This window comes from Cyclopterus lumpus, chromosome 8, assembly GCF_009769545.1.
Source record: "Cyclopterus lumpus isolate fCycLum1 chromosome 8, fCycLum1.pri, whole genome shotgun sequence".
NCBI lineage: Eukaryota > Metazoa > Chordata > Actinopteri > Perciformes > Cyclopteridae > Cyclopterus > Cyclopterus lumpus.
The window spans coordinates 2,261,122-2,275,202 of record NC_046973.1 but is presented as its reverse complement, the minus strand read 5'-3'; the positions used below and the strand labels follow the sequence as shown (position 1 = coordinate 2,275,202).

The 14,081-nt window shown below is 46.3% G+C and overlaps 1 protein-coding gene across 1 annotated transcript; it reads left to right on the top strand.

Annotated features, from left to right (window-relative positions):
- Nucleotides 1–9,956: 9,956 nt before the first annotated feature.
- nog1 (noggin 1) lies at nt 9,957–10,622 on the top strand. Its single transcript, XM_034539928.1, has one exon. It carries the CDS (start codon nt 9,957–9,959, stop codon nt 10,620–10,622), a length of 666 nt encoding a protein of 221 aa, XP_034395819.1.
- The last annotated feature ends 3,459 nt before the right edge of the window (nt 10,623–14,081 follow it).

The following is a 14,081-nucleotide window of genomic DNA, read 5'->3' as shown; positions in this document are numbered from 1 at the left end:
GCAAATAGTGACGGTGACGTCTTAAAATTGATCGTTGTGTCTGATTGACAGTTCAAAGATCTTTCAAGGGGCTTATTTCTTGAAAATATATATATTTGGAACCGGAAAACGTTTTTAGCATAAAGAAAAATAAAGAATGACTCAATTAGCCATTTATCTTGTCAAAATATTCGGCGACGAATTATTGTCGATCGCCTCTTTGATTAATTAACCGACGGTTTCCGTTACTTTCGTCGTCTCAAACACCGAATATCAACGCGGTGATATTAATGTCTGTAAAAAACATGCATTCGGACCCAGAGCAGACGATGAAGTCACGTGACGCGTCGTCTGACATGTCGAAGCCACGTGGAGGCTCGCCGCCGCTCTCGCTCGCCCCGCCGCCGGTGTCTCTCTCTCTCTCCGCCGTGGACGCGCCTTGTGTGGCAGGGCAGCGACACACGGGGGCCTCCCCGGCTGGCGCCTGTAATTTTACCTTCCCATTCATCAGCCGGAGATATTAATAATAACAGCACATCTGGATTCACTTTACTGTCTCGCGTTAACCCTTTCCACTGCAGCCAGTGACTACTACTGCACAGGGCCAAGCCCCGCCCCCTCCCCCCCTTCCTCCTGCTGTCAGTCTCCATCTGTCCGTCTCCTCCACTGCTGCAGTTTCACCCTTTTTGGAGCTTCGGCTCACCTGAGACACGTCACGTGCGCTCACGCCTACTTCATATTTTCTGTGTCGACAAGTCGGGAGTCGCCGTCTCAAAACTCATTTAGACCGAAGCTGTTTATAATCTTTAAAAGCCTTTTTATTTCCTGTTTCTTTTTCCTCTTTTTATTAGCGTAGCCACGCGCTAAGCAGGGATATGCTCAGCATGTCGTGTACCACAAAGTAGCGATTGTTTAAAAAAAAAATCAATATTAAATAATGATTATTCATTGATGTTTTAGGGACAACATATTTTACCGCATTTTCACTTTTTAAATAAACTAAAGCGATGCAGGAAAGTTGTCCACTGTCGGCAATACGGCTCCCCAAAAGAGAAGCCCAAAAAACACCTGCATCGCCCCCTGGTGGTCATTCAGAAAACACTTCATTTGATACGCGGCGCATTTAAATGTACAACCAGCCTCGTTTCCACCAAGAAGTAACCCGGTAATTCTAAACCTGGGACCACTGTTCAAGGTTCCTTCAGCCCATTGTTGTCTGAGTTCCTCAGAAGGTTCCTTCAGCCCATTGTTGTCTGAGTTCCTCAGAAGGTTCCTTCAGCCCATTGTTGTCTGAGTTCCTCAGAAGGTTCCTTCAGCCCATTGTTGTCTTGAGTTCCTCAGAAGGTTCCTCGTTCCTATGCGGCTGAAGGCATGTCGTCCACAAGCGTCTACTTCCTGTGTAACGGCGCATATAAATGACCTCATTATAGTCACATGACACTTGTGAGGTTGAGGAAGCATGCAGGATATAACCTTCTCTCTCAGGCTCCTTGCTGCAGATCACAACTGTGTTTCTCAAAACGACGTTGAAGGTGGATTTAAGGTGGAAGTAAGTGGTGAAGATTATAGTTATTTATTAAACACCCGCCGGCGTGAAGGAAAAGCACGATTTCTTTAAACAATCGGCAAAAACTTCCCCTTGTTATGTGCAGCTGCAGGTAACTGGACCCAAACGCCGTCAACACTGGAAAAGGCAACTTTATTGCTCCACAGGATTTAAGAGGATTCAAAACCAACAAAACAAGCTCACACACACATGATCTTGACGAACCGACAAAGGGGAATGAACAGGACTTGAATACAGAGGGCTGGTGCAGGTGATCGGACACAGGAGGAAACAATCAGGGACAGGAAGAGAAACAGAGGACACGAGAGACAAGGACTTCAAAATAAAACAGGAAACACGACACTACAGATCCTGACACCCCTTTAATAAGTCGGACGCTGTATTTTCATCTCGAAGTCGTCATCAAAAAACATTTTATTCTTCTCGTTTTTTAAATGCCGCCCCAAATAAAAAACGTTGACTCCAATCAAAACCTGTTAAAAACGATAAATTCTGAGCTCATCAGCGCGACTATGAAGCCACGTTTTGATTTGTCTGTCAAAACAATTATGTGAAACTTTTGCTATTCATTTTGTTATTCTGTCTCTACCCGAAAACTCCGGTTGTTAAAGTAACTTTAACGTTATTTTCTTTACTTTGGACCCGTTACCGGTATTTCCCCGCCGGCTTCACTCAAACTTGATATCCCGTTTGCCTGATTACCTGCGAATGCAGCATTGTGTCGTTATTTTTTTCTTTCGTGGAAATATTAAAAGGTATATAGTGTAAAAAAAAAGTGTAAATATTACACACTTCTTAATTTTGGGGCGTCTCTGTGGCTGGACGGCGCCACCACGAGCATCGGGCTACAGCACCTGTGCCAACGGGGGGCCGTCTGGTCCCGGTATACGACCTCGACTCGCCTCGAGACGGGGGGCTCGAGACGGGGGGGCTCGAGACGGGGGGGCTCGAGACGGGGGGGCTCGAGATGGGGGGGCAACGCGACGGCGACGCCGGTTTCAAGCGGCCCGAATTCGTCATCACCTGATTCGGCGGAGAAAGAACCAACGAGCCGCCGATCCGACAGAATCCCGATATGTGAAGAAAACGGAGAGACGTCGGGCCGCCGCTACTACGGAGTGTGTGTGTGTGTGTGTGTGCACGACGTGTCCGTGGACACCTCTGCATGCAGACGGGGTAGATCTCCCACGCGGAGCCCGTCTGTAGGTGGAGCCGGTGCCCCCCCCCCCCAATGGGTCCCGCCAGGCCTTTGGCTCCACGCCCTGCCGCCCCCGAGCTCTCCCGAGCGAGCTGGTGGCAACAGGTGACAGAGGTCTGCTGTGTGTAGAGCTGACAGCCCCCATGCATAGGAACACTTGCTTCATTACCAGACCCCCCCCCCCCTCCACACACACACACACACACTCTCCCCTGAGCTGTAGAGACAGACACAAGTAGAGAGGCTTTACTGCTGTTTCTGTGGCACTAAACACGAGTTAGAGAGGAGGCAAAAAGCTCAGTGTGCATCACTCATCTGCTCATGAGTCAACACTCATGATGTCACACTCTTACCGTGCCAGCCTCACACACACAACTATACTGTATTACCATTTTTTCGTATAAAAGACCTTATTTATTAAAAAAAAAAAGGAGGCATGGTGGTGGGGGTGGGTGGGGGGAGTCGGCTCTTTTTTCCATGCAGTGAGACTGAGCCGTACCTCCCAGAGAGCCCCGACTGTTAAACCGTCGTGCCACAAACAACCTGCTCAAAACACTTAGAGTTATTTCGCCCATGCAGAAATAAACACTGGCCAATTAGTGTTTCTTATTTTTGGAACTATTTTAGCTGCCAGAGGAGTTGAAAACATAACCGAGCAGACGTGGGCCCCCGACGATTGGGAGTGGTGGTGGTGGGGAGTGGTGGTGGTGGGGGGGGGGGGGGGGGGGGGGGGGGGGGGGGGGGGGGGGGGGGGCTAAGCGCAAAACAGCCGCCGAGGGCCACGGCACGCCAGGGGCCTTTTTTCGTTTTTCGGGGACGTAGTTTATGTCTCTGAAAATGAATCCTCGCGCTGGAACAATAGCGCCACTATTAGAGAGAGAGAGAGAGAGAGAGAGAGAGAGAGAGAGAGAGAGAGAGAGAGGGAGAGAGAGAGAGAGAGAGAGGGAGAGAGAGAGAGAGATTAATTCACATGAGGACAGGTCATCTTGATTTATGAAGTGTGAATTAGGAGCTGAGAGTTTCGAGACCGAGGTGGGGTCGGGGGGGGTTTGCGTGGCACAAACAGCCGTCTGTGTTGTAGGGGGCTGGAGACATCGCGACCTCCCGTCATCCCCCCCCACCTCCCCACCTCCCCACCCCCCAACCCCCCACCACCACCACTACGCTCTCTGACTCCCGGCCTGTTCGCTCATTCACAGGAGCCTCTGGCACACGGCTGCAGCTCTTTGGGCTTTCTGGCGACCTGTAGGAAATCCAGCGCAGATCGCCATGCGGGGATCAACCCCTCGGCTTCGGCCAAACAAGCCCCACCCCCCCCCCACACACACACACACACACACACACACACCCCCGACCCCTCCCCAGATGCCCATGCTGTGCGTCTGTGCTCCATTTATGTCACATGGCACGTTGACGGAGTGCTGACTCGTCCGTCATGAGGCACAAAGTGTTTACTTTGATTCCAGGAGAATGAAAAAAACGCCGAAACCGCCGACCTGGCGAGTTGGAGTAAGAGAGAGAGAGAGAGAGAGAGAGAGAGAGAGAGAGAGAGAGAGTACGCGGTGGTTGTGTGTTTTTCCAACACCAGAGTCTGACCACGACAAGCTGATGAGGATTTGATTCTCTTCACACCTCCACGTTGGCGTCTACGGCGTCCGCGGCAAAAACAATTTCGAGAATAAACTCGATTTTTGGAAGAAAATGTAATTTGTAAAAACAAAAAAAAAAGAAGAAGAAGAATCTGCAGTTGCAAGTTTAATAGCGTCACCACCAGATGTGATGATCAAGTGATGATTTGTTACAGTCGTGGATGAAAGTGACTGAAAGCGTCTTCGTTCCATTTTCTTTCCTCTTGTTTTTGAGTCTCTTGAGGAAAACAGTTCCAGTTTTGAACAATGTTAATGTAATAATGATTAAAGTACTTTGTACATTGTTATATTAAGTGTCTGCGTTTGTTTTTGGGTGTCTAAACATTCAACCATCACGTTGAAAGTATTTTGCACAACTCTTGAGCTCCTTTCTGTCCTTCAACAAAACAAACAACAACAATAACAACACCAACTTCCTCTCTCCAACTGTCACTCACATTTCCACCGGCGGGCGTCACGGTTCCTCCTGTGTTTAAATCAGAAGGCGAACTAGTTACGTTAGCAAGCGAGCTAGTTACGTTAGCAGCGCGGCTAACGGACATGCGTTCCTGCTCGGTAAAAGTGAGTATTGGGCAACGGTCAATTATAATTATAATTATTATAACGTTCACAGTAATCTTGTAAAAGGAAGTGTCAAAGAGTTTTTATGAATCCTAAATAAAAAAATAATTTTTACCTGTTAACACGAGCTCTATAATACTTCAGTATTAAATTAGTTTTAATCCATGAAAATCCAATCTTTTATGATATAATCATTTGAATTGTGTGTTTTTATAATGAAAATAAACTATGAATGACTATAACAAAGTAAAAGTATACCGTTGAGAATTTCTGATGGTTTACTGACTATTTTCTTGGAGTCGATGAACAGAAGAGTCCATATATGGACTGAGGAGGATTAACGTAAAGACACCGTATATATCTGGTGGAGACCTGTCAATCACCTTGTAGCCCCGCCCTAAAGCATACCCTGCTTTATGGTCTGTTTGACTCTAAATGGACCATCATTTACTAAATAATGCAGCTTTAACACATGAAGCATAGACTTCTATACAACCAGAGGAGTCGCCCCCTGGTGGTCAGGAGAGAGAATGCAGCTTTAACACATGAAGCGTAGACTTCTATACAACCAGAGGAGTCGCCCCCTGGTGGTCAGGAGAGAGAATGCAGCTTTAACACATGAAGCATAGACTTCTATACAACCAGAGGAGTCGCCCCCTGGTGGTCAGGAGAGAGAATGCAGCTTTAACACATGAAGCATAGACTTCTATACAACCAGAGGAGTCGCCCCCTGGTGGTCAAGAGAGAGAATGCAGCTTTAACACATGAAGCGTAGACTTCTATACAACCAGAGGAGTCGCCCCCTGGTGGTCAGGAGAGAGAATGCAACGCCTCACTTCCTTTTTTGCTTACATTGTGTGTTTTTGTGGTTTGTAAAAAATCAGTTGTTTTCTGCACGAAGTTTATATTGTTTTTCAAATTGAATTTAGATTAATTTGGACAAAACATTTTTTTCTAAGAATGTAAAATACTGGAAAAATAGTTAAAAGAATTCACACGCTAAACAAAAACTACTTGTGACACAACCGAGCTGACCCATTTGTGTACTACATTGCGTAACACTCCATACTCGTCACCTGCAGGCCTCAATACAAAGTCAACCCTCAGTAATCACTGACGACTTTGTTCTGAGTTTTAGGATTTAATGACTTTGTTTGGATGCAGAGATTCTCTCTGTGAACACTTTTATAGCAGAGTGGAAGGAGCACATACACACACACACACACACACACACACACACACCAGGCTTTCTGGGTGCTTTGAGCATCAGCTCTGCAACCTGTGGGGAGAAAAACAAGCTAAATGTGCTAATTATAGCTCTCGTTAAAAGCCACAGATATTTATGAGTGTTCTCCACAAGCTGAGGATGAGGAGAGACTTTGACGTAAACAGTCCGTGAGAGTAATTTAGTATCAGACTTTAATGATCACAATGGACAAAAGGTCCAGGGTTCAATAATCCTCGTGTTTTAATACCTGGAATTATCGTATACTGCCTCCTCTTGTAAAGGACTAAATCAAACCTTTAAGGTTCCTTTTAGTTTAGTTTTGTTCGCTTCTTATCGCGGACCAGATAGATTCACTTCCTCTGTTCTTACCTTTCACAATAAAAGCCAGAGACACAGTCGGTCCGTTGATTGCGTAAAACATTTCGGGACCTTTTATTGATATTATTGATCACCGCTCAGCTTCAGTTCAGCTTAAGACGGTGATTCACATCATTATTGTGGTTTATTTTCTCACGTCCCCGGTGTGTTCAGGGCCTTTTATTTGAAAGAAAGACCCAAAAAGAAAAGGAGCACTTGGAGCTTCGGGCTTCGGCCGTCTTGAGAAGAGGCCGTTGACGCGGTGAGCTGCGGGGATGCTAACGCGCCATCCAGCTCACGGCCCGTGGTCAGGAGGAGCAATACCTTTTAATTAAGCTCACAGCGGGAGTGATTATTGTGATTGTGTGTGCTCTCGGATCGCAAGAGGAATTGGAAAATAGCGCTTAAACAAACCTAGCAAATTGCACACCTCCCCAAAGTGCCAGAGTCAACAGCGCAGCACCCACCACTCCGTGTCTGTGTGTGTTCAGCTTGGCAATGTGGCCTCAATTAGCCCGAGGTGTGAAACCCGCGTTTCGGGAAAAAAGTGAGAGAGATAAAGCGCGTGAAAGGTGCTTTTGTGTCTCTGCTCCCCCTGAAGAGGACGGCCCAGAGTGCTTTTCTTCTTCTGTCGTCGATGACGACGTGGAGGAGGATCCCGAAGCGGACTCCCCTTTTCTGGACGCCTTCGTGGTGGACGAAAGCTATCAGAATCCTTCCGTTGGTTCGGTGTGTTTCTATCCCAGTCCCACACACACACACACACACACACACACCGAATGCTCGCCGAAGGTTCCCCCCCTCGCCGAGAGCAGAACGTCTGCTTTTCCTCACTGAATGAGAGGAACCAGCAGGGAACGCTACGATGACCGCGGCTCGAAACCAGGAGGTTCATTATCAAACGCGTATATATCCTTGAGCGCAGGTTTTAAAAAGTCTCGTTTTAAGGAACCAGACCCCGCAAAAACAAAAGAAAAAAGGTCATTACATTCGCCGGTTTATTAGCCAAAGAGAACTGTGTTTGGTTAACTCAAGAACACACGCACACACGCACACGCACACGCACACACACACACACACACACGCAGTTCCTCGATTAAACAGGCGTCTGTCTCAAGCAGCCTGTCTTTTTCAAGGAGGAATATTTCGCTATCAAAATGTTCCTGTGGTAAAACAGTAGGAAGGGGATTAGAAGAAACGAAAACAAGCTTGGCGTTAAACGAGCCGGGGCGAATCCGGGCGGCGCTTAATGAGAACCACGTTTTGGACTTCACCGCACGCGAGCCGCGATAGAAAGGGAAATATTCCAACGGGGCAGAAGTAGGCCCTTCTCTTTTATTTTGAAAAAAAAGAGAAAATCCTCTGCCAAGCGAGTTCAACTGCTTTTTAAAAAAAAAAAAGAAAAAAAGAAGTGATTAAAATCTTTTGTTTCGATTGAAAAATGCAGCTTTTTTTTTCTTCTTCTTGTGTATCTGGTGCTTTTTAAGCGGTGTGTAAACGCGTGAATGCACAGGATAGATCCATCAGAGCGCGTTTGAGGGGGGGGGGGGGGGGGGGGGGGGGGGGGGGGGGGGGGGGGGGGGATGCTTTATGATACAGGTCAGATGAAAAATACACGGGTGACATTTTCCAGACTTTTTGCCATCACTTAGCGGAGGAACCAAGTGCGTCGCTCGAGTGCTCCGTGTGAATTAGCTCATTCAAAAAGCCAAACAGAGATGCATTTATCTCGTGGCTGAAGCAGCATGCTGGACAAGTTCTTCCACTAAATTATTTATATAAATTATTATATATACTGAATTATTTTTCAGGGTACCGTGCGATGCACTTTCCACGGGCCGCCGCTTAGCGAGCGCTGTTTATCCGGGAGCTCATTTGGCTGCGCGGGCCTTTTTTTTTCTTCTTCTTTTTTTTAAAGGAGCGGCCGTGGGCGGAGACAAAGGACGCGGCGGACACCTCACGGGTCGTTTCTATGTCGCGTTCAAGCTGTAAATGGCGTCTTTCTTCAGAAGGCCAGAGTTCTGCTCATCGTTAGGATCGCCTGCTCGGTCTGAATCACGCTTCAATCGAGACGTTAGCGAAGGAAATGAACATCTTGAGAAAGAAACGTCCCGCTTTCCTCCTCGGGGCCACTCCCTTCCTCGCCGCCTGGCAGCGTCGAGCCTTTCAGCTCCTTATTGAAGCTTCATAATGTGGTTTCACAGAGTTGAAGCTTCATGAATCAAGACTTTAATGGTTTGATCAAACGGAAACGTTCTCACGTCTTTGTGAGTCACTTTTAAACAAACATTAAACCCGGCACATTGGGCGTAAACCTTTGGATCCTCCACTAGAATTAAAGATAAAGTTTAGTGGTGCTGCTTATTAATAATGTGAGATGTGTGAGTGGATTACGTTTTTCAAGGTGTAGATATTTCTGCTTTATTTGGAATACAAATGTCTGAACAGACATGGCCGTCTTTGAGCGAATGCTTAATAAGTGACACTAACATTTAAAATGTTGTGCATCGCGGTGATGCTTCATTTAAAGCAACATGCATGTCCAAATGTATTATTAATGCACCCATTATGATCTTTATTTGCAAGCTGTTGCATAAGATCAAAATCCCATTGAGCAGTTTTTTGCTGACCCGTCCCCTTTTGGTTTAATGTAAAGTGATATTTTGATCATAAATGAGCAGAAATGTTCCCGGTTGCACGAGAAAGACGTGAAAGTGAATCTGTGGTGTGAAATCTTTCTGGACTTCTGACTTGGTTTTTAAGAAAAAGTGAACTAAACGTATAGTTGAACACTATAAACGTTGCTCTTCCTAGTTTATTGTTGTTGTTTTTGTATCAATAAGTGATGTTCTGGGATGTGTAGGAGCTCCAGCAGAAGGATTCCCCAGATGAAAGACAATCATTCCCACTGTGAGGCTGATTTAAGGACGTCTGGAAAACCGACAGGGGGCGTCTCCTCTCGCTGCATTCCCCCCCCCCCCCCCCCCCCCCCCCCCCAGTGCGGTGGAAGAAGGAGGTATTGGGGGATCTCCTCCTAGACAACAAACCCACATTCAAAGAGAGGCACGCGTATGACGTCACCCTCCGTGTGGAGGATATAACGGAGGTCGCGCGCTGCCGCTCGGCGCTTCAGAGGAGACACGGGTGGGGAGCATCATGCCGAGCCCGCGCGCACGGAGCCCGAGGAGACATCTGAGCTTTGTCATAAAGAAATAGTTCCTCCACCGATGCTGCTGCGGATGAACTTGTGCTTATTGCTGTGACGGATTTCCATCATGGGAAAGTGACGTTCTCAAGGGACGCTTCGAGAACGCAGGTTTTTTGGATACGGCTCACGCGTAATTGCGCACAAGAAAGTGTCCATTTCGCAGCTCCTCGCGCGCGCGCACTGATCTCACCGACACGGACCGCCTGGACATGGATCAGACCCAGCAGTGTGTGGCCATGTATCTGCTGGTGCTCTCCCTCGGACTCCTCACGGAAAGGGGGGTTTGCCAGCACTACTACCTCCTCCGCCCCATCCCGAGTGACAGTCTGCCGCTGGTGGAGTTAAAAGAGGACCCGGACCCCGTCTTCGACCCCAAGGAGAGGGACCTTAACGAGACGGAGCTGAAGAGCATCCTGGGGGACTTTGACGGCCGCTATTTGTCCGTGTTGCCCCCCGCGGAGGACAAGTACACCGGGAACGACGAGCTGGATGACTCCGAGGCGCAGAAGGGCGGCGTGCTGCCCAAAGACATCCGCGCGGTGGACTTCGACGTCCAGTTCGGCAAGAAGCACAAGCCCAGCAAGAAGCTGAAGCGGCGGCTGCAGCAGTGGCTGTGGGCGTACTCGTTCTGCCCGGTCGCGTACACGTGGACCGACTTGGGGAACAGGTTCTGGCCTCGGTTCGTGCGCGCGGGCAGCTGCCTGAGCAAGAGGTCGTGCTCGGTCCCGGAGGGGATGGTGTGCAAACCGGCGAGCTCGACCCACCTGACGACACTGAGATGGAGATGCGTGCAGAGGAAAGGGGGACTCAAGTGCGCGTGGATACCGGTGCAGTACCCGATCATCACAGACTGCAAATGCTCCTGTTCGAGTTAGAAGAAGAAGAAGAAATAATAAATTATAAGCTCATTATTTTTGTGATTCTTTTGTGTTCTTTTCTTTTTGGTCACGTGCACTACCAGAGTGTAGGAATGTATTTTCTGTGCATGCTTCGCCATGCAGTTCTATATAGCTCCCTGTACAAAGTCAGTATTATTTGTAACCAGAGCCTACTTTATTTGTGGAGAATATTGGTTATATATTTTGTATTTATGGAGATATGGCGCATATATAGAGAGCCACGCAAGGACTTGCTGTTTTTTCCCCTCCATGTTTGGAGAAAGCAGATTTAAAGAGTTAAACGTGGACTATTGATACTTGTTTTATCCTGTAAATTAAGGACATGTGCTATTTATTCTTTATATTCGTACAATAAAACAACACTGAAATGACTTTTAAAGGCTTTTCTCTTCCTTCTCGTGGTCACGTCTACCTGGTTGGATACCTGTCATCACCTGCCAGTGTTCCCAACGTGAAGCTCAACACCATTAACGTATAAAACACTTTAAACAACGGTGCATTGTGGGTCTCTTTCTGTACACCGGACTCCAGTGTCATGAAGGAGGATTTGGTGGACTGTTGGTAGACATGATGCATATTTATTAATGTTTGACTTAAAGACAACATGGCCGACAGATCTCCTCCAGTCAACCAACACGGCGTCTCATCTGTCCGTCAAACGTCAGAACCCGTTACTGAAGGAGCAGAGATTCGATTTGAAGGAATCAGTTGCAACAGCTCTCATTCTTTTTCCTCTCCTCCTCCTCCTCCTCCCTCCTCCTCTCCTCCTCCTCCTCTTTTCATTACATTACATTACATGTCATTTAGCTGACGCTTTTATCCAAAGCGACTTACAATAAGTGCATTAAACCATGAGTCCAAACTCAGAACAACTCTTCCTCCTCCTCCTCCTCCTCTTCTTCCTCCTCCTCCTCCTGGAGACTGGTGCATCCATTAAAATATGATCCATCTCTCATGTGACTCGGTGAGGAAGAACAACGCTTCTCATTTAATGGTTGGTGGGGAAACAATGTGCAGATAAAAATGTAGAATCAATAAATCGATTAATTAAACGATCGGCATGTGATCCATTGAAATGGAATCCAGAAACACAACAACAACGAGCACTTAGCTGCAAATCTCGAGGAATTTGCTTCGTTGCATATAGACAATAAACCTAAATATACATAAATATACAAAATACTAAAGTGTGCAGGGTGTCACTTGAACACGGGCTAGGCAGGAATATACAAACATGTACATTCTCTATATATACTATCTACATAGTAAGTTAAAAGTATTCAGAATAAACCGAATATAATGATATGAGATATAAAAATAATGATGATCATGAATAATCAAAAAACAAGTAAACGTTTAACTCCGCTAAATTGTGTAGCTTTCATTACTTTTTGTATTACTTTTTATATTATATTTACTTTTTAGATTCATATTTAGGATACAAAACATCAACTCACGAAATAAAACAAGTTATAGATTAAAATCAGCGGTGGATAAAGTTGTAACACGCTTAAGTTTCCAATAATTAAAAAAATATGATATGATATTAATGGGTAATTATATAATGTTAATACTTGAAGCTGGTGGAGGTGGAGCTAATGCATTTTATTAACTGCACCATAAGTTTATGCATGTAACATATACATTGAATGTTGATATAGCTGAATATAGTGCATTAAGTTATCTTACATGTAGAATAATCGCGCTTGTTTAAACAACTTAGTTGTAATAAATAATTAAAAAAGGCAAAACTTTTACTGAAGTAATGGATCTGAAAACCAAACTGCGGTGAGATCAGTTATTGCGTCACCGCCACCGCATAATAACCGTTTTCTATACTGACTCTGGATCAGCCCATGCCAGTTCATAAACTCTTCAACTTTCGGCCTCAGATGGCGCAAATCGTAGTAAAGGTCCTGTGCGCCATTTTTATGATTATTGTTACTGACTTTTTTTTGGGGGGGGATTGGGATCTTCCCCAGAATCTAAAGAAACAGTTTCCCACCGGTGCCCCCCCCCCCCCTCCAGTGGGGTAGACTGTGGGGCACCAGGGAGCCTGTGTTTGGTTTCACTCGTGTTTAGTCCGTAATGATGCTCCTCAGCCTCAGAGCCGTCAAAGCTCCGCACGTATGCGCGCGCACGCAAAGCGGACACGTTACCCCCGTACCTTGTCACCGGCGAAGACCTCCACCGGAGACCGCGTACCCAAACACAATGAATAACCCCTTGGGGCGCGTGCGCGCGCGCGTGTTTGCCAGTGATCCTCCATGTCTTTTCCCTGTGGATCATGAGATCCACGCGTGCGTGTTCAGGTTTTACGCGTTACGCGTCGGGATTAAAGGCCGTGGAAAATACACATCGCGAGACTTCCTCGTGACTTCCACTTCCTCCTCTCCTCAGGTGTGTTTCTCTCCTCAGGTGTGATTAGTCTTTTCTCTTAAGTTTACATCCACCTCTACACCTTCTTCCTCTTCTTCCTCTTCTTCCTCTTCTTCAACACGTGTTGACAGCGGCTCCGTGGCTGCTCATGCCCTTCGTCACTCTGGAGCCCGGATCCCGGCTCTCGGCTCTCGGCTCTCGGCTCTCGGCTCTCGGCTCTCGGCTCTCGGCTCTCGGATCTCGGCTCTCGGCTCTCGGATCCCGGATCCCGGCTCTCGGATCTCGGCTCGCCCTGAGGTGCCAAACGAGGTAAATGCTTTGATCCACCGGTAATCCATTAATGTAATGATCTCTTTGAGTATCGGCTATTTAATTACTCCTCCCCCCAAACCTCTAATCAACTTTTGGAGATATTCTGAAGCCAAAACCTTGTTGCTGATTAAATTCTCCTGCAGGGTTCAGATATTTATTTCCTGATCAAAGCAAAATTCTCCTCATTAGTTTTTTTTTTGTGCCAACAATATCAAACATAATTTTTTTCTTCATCTCAGATGATACGATTGGTTTGAATACCTTTTGGCTCGTTAACGGAGGTTACTTTCAAAATCCTCGAGATTTTGTTTCCTCGAGGTGAAATTAAAACATAAACATCTTTACTCAAAGTTCCACTCATTCACTTTTTCCAGACCTGAAATCAAGGAATTCAACTCGATTAAACACATAACAACCTACATTGTATTGATTTATGTATTTGTCTTTTTTTTTTTTATTCTCCTGATTACATTTCAATAACCTTCCCAGAATCCAAGCCAAGAGTTTATCTATTATTATTATGATCATTTTTATTAGTAGTCGCTGTGCAGATGTCCGGGCGTGGCTTCATTCCCTGAATGCATGCAGGTGTTCGCTCAGCTCAGGTATGAATCTCACGCCTCGTTCTCCTCCCCTAATATTTGAGTTGTCAAATAGAAAGTTTAACTACATTTGACTAGATTTTACACGTGAACACATCATAATGATGTTATATATTTTTTTACCTTCAGCCAGTCACTCATT

Excerpts from the sequence above, each read along its gene's own strand:
- nog1 (XM_034539928.1), top strand. The coding sequence starts at position 9,957 with ATGGATCAGACCCAGCAGTGTGTGGCCATGTATCTGCTGGTGCTCTCC.